Consider the following 5387-nt stretch of genomic DNA (forward strand, 5'->3'; position numbering starts at 1 on the left):
CATAGGGTACCAATCCATAAAACCTATTTATAAATCCGTATAAATATACCAAAACACAAAGGGTACTATTCCATAAAACCCACTAATAAATCCGTATAATTATGCCAAAACACATAGGGTACCACTCCATAAAACCCACTAATAAATCCGTAAATATATGCCAAAGCACAAAGGAAACCACACCATAAAACACAATAAAGCACATGCAGGTACATGGGGTACCACACCACACGGCATACTAATGCACTTGTATAAAAATGTCAGAACACATGGGTGACCACACTATAAAATGCACTAATATATCCGTATAAATAATCCAAAACACATGGGAAACACTATAGGAAACACCATAGGCACATTTGTGGTAACACACTGATAAATCCATGCACGAATATCCATAGTGTCAACCCGTACCGGTATATGTTTGACAGCTCGATCCGTACGCTTTGGCGGTCGCGATAAGACTGATTAGATTTGACCTCTCTTCAGGTCGCGCTTGTACCGGCGCGCGGCGCGCGCAATCAAGCATGACGTTCCGCTTCACCGGTTCCGCAGATTTAACTATTTCTATCTGATATTTGTTAATATTTCTTTAATTATTATTTTATATTTTACAATTGTTTATTAATCAAATTATTGTTATATCTATTTAAATTGTTTATTTTTTTACATTTCCGCGTGGGTATATTGCAAAATTTTGTTTAATTATTCTATTAAAAATTATTTAATTATTATTTTTAATTTTACAATTGTTTATTAATCAAACGAACGAACTGCGCCGTACAGAATAAACGAGAAACTAAATTTCTGGTCTGTTTTACCTTGTTGACGTCTTTCGCGAGTGAACAATCAACGAAATCGTAGTTTTCAAATTACTTCTTCCTGGAGACTTGTACATCATCCCTTGGGTGCTCGTTTTATTATATCCGCCCCAAAGAATATCAGTCTGGTCCCTATTTGGACAAACTATTGGCAGAAATGTTTATATTACAAATAAATTAATGCAGGTGAGTCCGATCCGCCATTTTCTTGACTGTGGACAGACACAAATTTCAATATTTTATAACTTTTTGACGATTTCGGTAAAATAAGGACCAGAGCGCCATTCTGTAGGGCCTCCTGGACACGTCCCTCAAATTTTTTTGCATTCTGTTCAGTAATGACGACGTAATTTGTGTTCTATGTTCTAGGGATTTTTCTAGGGACTGTCGGTAAAGTTTTCGACGCTCGCATCGCCTTGGTTTTTAAACTTTCTATTCGTTATATTGGCAACATTGACGCGCCGCTATATAAAGATTCGTTTTGCGTTTGATCGGGACAATTACGTTTCGATCTCGTGGGCGAGATTTGAAAGTGGTTTTTCTAGACCGTTAGGTTTAATGAGAAACACCATGAAGAGGCTCGTGTTCGTCTTACAGATCGCTTTCTTTATCTCAGTCGTAAGTGGATTCATAAACGTTTATCCTAAATTGAAAAGTTATCCATTTCCCGACGATGAAGATACGGGAGAGCCTCTATTCTTGACGCCTCTTATCGAAAGTGGCAAGATAGAAGAGGCTCGTAACAAAGCGGTCGTACAGCACAAAGAAATGGATGATGTCAGCAGTTATGCCGGTTACCTAACCGTCAATAAATATTACAATTCGAACATGTTCTTTTGGTTTTTCCCAGCTGTGGTAAGTAATCGAATACTTCGTATTTTTTTTTTATCGACGTTACTTTTAGAAGGTTTGTTGTTCGAAATGACGGTCATGTTTCGTGTAAGTTGAATAAAATAAATAATTGGGCAGTAATATGGGATCTTATTTTACATAGCACAATCCGAAAACTGCTCCTGTAATGTTATGGCTTCAAGGGGGTCCAGGTGCTACATCCATGTTTGGTTTATTTATTGAAAATGGTCCATTCATAGCAACTGCAAACAAAACTCTTGCAATGCGTAAATATTCTTGGAACAAGTCACATAATATAATTTATATCGATAATCCGGTGGGTACTGGATATAGTTTCACTGAGAATGATAAAGGATATGCCACCAATGAAACTCTTGTGGGAAGGGATGTTCATACTGCACTGGTACAGTTCTTCAAACTGTTCCCAGAACTACAGAACAATGATTTCTATGTCGCTGGTGAATCTTATGCTGGGAAATATGTACCTGCAGTGTCTCATGCAATCAAAGATTTCAATATCAAAGCAAAGACAAAGATAAACTTGAAGGGTTTGGCAATTGGGAATGGTTTGACTGATCCAGAGAATCAGTTACACTATGGAGATTATTTGTATCAGTTGGGATTAGTTGATGAAAATGGAAGAGACTTGTTCCATAAGTATGAAGAAGAGGGAAGAAGTCTGATTAGACAAGAGAAGTATGAAGAAGCCTTCCAAGTGTTTGATGACCTTCTTAACAGTGACTTAACTGGGTATCCATCATTGTTCAAAAACTTGACTGGATTTGATTACTACTTCAATTATCTGCATACCAAAGACTCGAATGATTCTGACTATATGTCAGAATGGATTCAGAGGCCAGATGTGAGGAAAGCAATACATGTTGGTAATTGCTCATTCCATGTTGAAGATAATACAGTAGAAATGCATCTAAAAGCTGATGTTATGAAGTCTGTGGCAGTCCTTGTATCAGATCTTACACAGCATTATAGAGTTCTCTTGTACAATGGACAGCTTGATATTATTGTTGCTTACCCTCTGACAGAGAGTTATTTGCAACAATTAAAATGGCCTGGTGCTGAAAAATATAAAGTAGCTCTTAGAAAACAGTGGTGGGTTGAAAATGAATTAGCTGGATATTCAAAAACTGTTGATAACTTAACTGAAGTTATGGTAAGAAATGCTGGTCATATGGTTCCTGCAGATCAGCCTAAATGGGCTCTTGATCTCATTACTCGTTTTACACACAATAAAAGTTTCTAATTACTTGTATCAACCAATCTGACAAAATATGTGATAATTCTTATTATAGTTGTACTTACTGCAGTATAGCCATAAGAAAATGTTAACTTAAGCTATATGGCAACGAATAAAACTGAAACGTAATCATACTACAAATGCAATACTGATATGTAATTTTATAATGAAAGAGGTAGTAAACTTTTATTGATACATGAAAATGTGTAGAAGTATCTTATTACTAAATTGTCTTATATACACGATTTCTCCTATTTAGTATACAAAATTTCAGTCCCAAATTGTCATGATTTCCGAAATCCTCGTTTTATTTAAGATCCCTATGTTATGACATCAGTCACTTCTAATAAAATACATTAATCTAAATATGGCAATAAATAGTCATCCACTATAGATACATTTCTGTGCCATTCATAATGAGGGACATTTGGTACAGTGATGAGAGTGAGCCTGTCACTCTTGTCCAATGTTTTCAATCCAATTAAATCGTCCTTATAAATATCTCTATCACGCATTTCTACCACAGTTTCGTTAGCATCGTAATACGCAAAATGACTGCTTTGCCATGGAGTGATAACACCATCCTCGGGTCCTCCGACCAATACCATACGTTTCAGTTTGGTAAGACCTTCCTTAAAGTCTGTCGATTTCCTTGTCATATTTATTTCATTATTCAGATATGGAAGAAACTTGCTGTACTTGTAATACAATTTCTAAACAAAAGAAACCATCATAATCTTAAACACGATCTCTTTTCAAACAAACAAAGAAAGAATACCAGAGAAAGTATATCGACCTGATGATGTGGATCGTTCCAATAATTCCCAACACTTGTGTGCTGTCCAATTTTGGAATAAAAAAGTTCATAAGCAGTTTCACATACCAGATCAGGGAAAAATAAATGCAGAAAACGAGCTGTAAAAAAAAAAAAATCATTTGAATGAGCAGTTCCTTTGTTTTCCTGCGGAGATGGCAGCACCTACTTCCATATTGACCAGCCTGTGGGGAACTCAATGAAATGAAATTCCTAACATTATGCTTAGGAAATCTCTGCAATATGGCTCTAGCTAATAAACCACCTTGGCTATAGCCTACTAGATGTATTCCTTCAGGGAATGCAGCTCCTATGGACAGGACATCCACTCCTATCTCCTCTACCTGTCGCCACATTGGCTCCAGGCTACTCCATCCAGCATACCTTGGCGTGTTATAAACCTGAGTTCCAGGGTGCATCTGCAATCAAAAATCGTGTTGGAAACGCAGAAAGAAGAAGAAAACAAAAAATTTAATTGTATCATGTTTACCCGCCAGTAGGTGCGACATCTGCATCATCCTTGATAATGAACTTCTGGTACTTACTTCTTGGATTCTATTGCTGATAAGTTCCATGCTATCGCTTCCAGTGAGCACACCATGGATAACGACCACGGCATGATAACCTTCGACGACATTATTAATTACAATCAAAAGCAAAGCGAAGAAATCAAAGGGTCTATAATTTAGTAGAGCCATTGACACTTGTAAGGAATGAACGACGCTTCAAGAGCCACGCAGCGTTTTCAGCTTACAACTGCTTTCCTTTGGAACTGTAGTTGTCAGAAACAGCTGTTCCTTTGTGCATTGTTGTGATTTCTGATTGGAGCATTGCTACCGTCGCCCTGCGCTGTGAGCAGTGAGAGTGCTGCTTTTAGAACCGATTTTCTGAGAAGCGACCAAACATCTCTTGTTGGATATGAAGAAACTTACTTTATCAGCGACAGGCATGTGTTTATGCTTCAGGAAGAATCAGCTAGAAGACTACAGTGTGTCATTGTGCAATGATAATTCTATTTTTAAGAAAATAGAATTGTTTAGTTCATGATCTAATTTTGTCTGATCTCAGGACAATTGAGGTACAAAAGTGTAAAAGTTTTAAAATTCATTTAACTCAAAGACCACGACTCAGGCGCCTCAGGAAATGGAAGAAATCAATTAGAAAAATTGATTCTATAACTGTGCCAGATATGACCAGGTTTGGTTGATAGGCCAGGGTCAACGGCGGCAAAAAGAATCCAACGACGTTTCCAAATAACGTGATGCAGAATGTAGTAGGTCCCTAATCCTTTTGGAACTGTATGGTTGGGCACGTGCCATTTCCCGTGCTTACTTTAACCATATATCACCGTGTTCTGACATCACCCCTACGAAACTCACGCCTCACGTTTGGAGGATGTTTGTCGCATTGTTTCGACCAGCCTTACCCTCGATTATCATGGCTTTACAAAAGGACAATCCTTTTGTTAACACCATGTGTTGCAATTTTCCAGAGGGTCTATCTTGATCCGGTGAATTCTTCAGGAATACCGAGTGCCTTTCAAGGGTATTTTTAAAGAACACCTCTATTAAGGCAATCTTTTGAATCTGCCGAGTCATTGACGTTATGAAAAAAGCGGAATGGATGTCTTTTTTAGGAGAACCTA

General features: G+C 37.5%; 2 protein-coding genes across 3 annotated transcripts; one reads left to right on the forward strand and one right to left on the reverse strand.

Annotated features, from left to right (window-relative positions):
- The first annotated feature begins 1295 nt into the window (after positions 1-1295).
- Positions 1296-3131, forward strand: LOC114880387 (venom serine carboxypeptidase). The gene is made up of 2 exons (XM_029196341.2): positions 1296-1676; positions 1816-3131. The coding sequence occupies exons 1-2, from the start codon at positions 1380-1382 to the stop codon at positions 2932-2934; spliced, it is 1416 nt and encodes a 471-aa protein (XP_029052174.2). The 5' UTR covers positions 1296-1379; the 3' UTR covers positions 2935-3131.
- Positions 3085-4553, reverse strand: LOC114880388 (lysosomal thioesterase PPT2 homolog). Of its 2 annotated transcripts, none has more exons than XM_029196343.2 (4): positions 4288-4553; positions 3912-4161; positions 3725-3843; positions 3085-3641 (listed from the first exon to the last, which is right to left on the reverse strand). In XM_029196343.2, the coding sequence occupies exons 1-4, from the start codon at positions 4438-4440 to the stop codon at positions 3285-3287; spliced, it is 879 nt and encodes a 292-aa protein (XP_029052176.2). In that variant the 5' UTR covers positions 4441-4553; the 3' UTR covers positions 3085-3284. The 2 variants fall into 2 exon arrangements, with proteins under 2 accessions (XP_029052176.2, XP_029052177.2); XM_029196344.2 differs by having other exon boundaries at positions 4233-4324.
- Between the last annotated feature and the right edge of the window lie 834 nt (positions 4554-5387).

This window comes from Osmia bicornis, chromosome 14 (genome assembly GCF_907164935.1).
Source record: "Osmia bicornis bicornis chromosome 14, iOsmBic2.1, whole genome shotgun sequence".
Classification (NCBI taxonomy): Eukaryota; Metazoa; Arthropoda; class Insecta; order Hymenoptera; family Megachilidae; genus Osmia; species Osmia bicornis.

Excerpts from the sequence above, each read along its gene's own strand:
- LOC114880388 (XM_029196343.2), bottom strand. The coding sequence starts at position 4,440 with ATGGCTCTACTAAATTATAGACCCTTTGATTTCTTCGCTTTGCTTTTG. Across the intron at positions 4,162-4,287 it reads TCAGCAATAGAATCCAAGAA|ATGCACCCTGGAACTCAGGT; the intron begins GTAAGTACCAGA and ends TTTTGATTGCAG. Across the intron at positions 3,642-3,724 it reads GGAACGATCCACATCATCAG|AAATTGTATTACAAGTACAG; the intron begins GTCGATATACTT and ends TCTTTTGTTTAG.
- LOC114880387 (XM_029196341.2), top strand. The coding sequence starts at position 1,380 with ATGAGAAACACCATGAAGAGGCTCGTGTTCGTCTTACAGATCGCTTTC. Across the intron at positions 1,677-1,815 it reads TTTGGTTTTTCCCAGCTGTG|CACAATCCGAAAACTGCTCC; the intron begins GTAAGTAATCGA and ends TATTTTACATAG.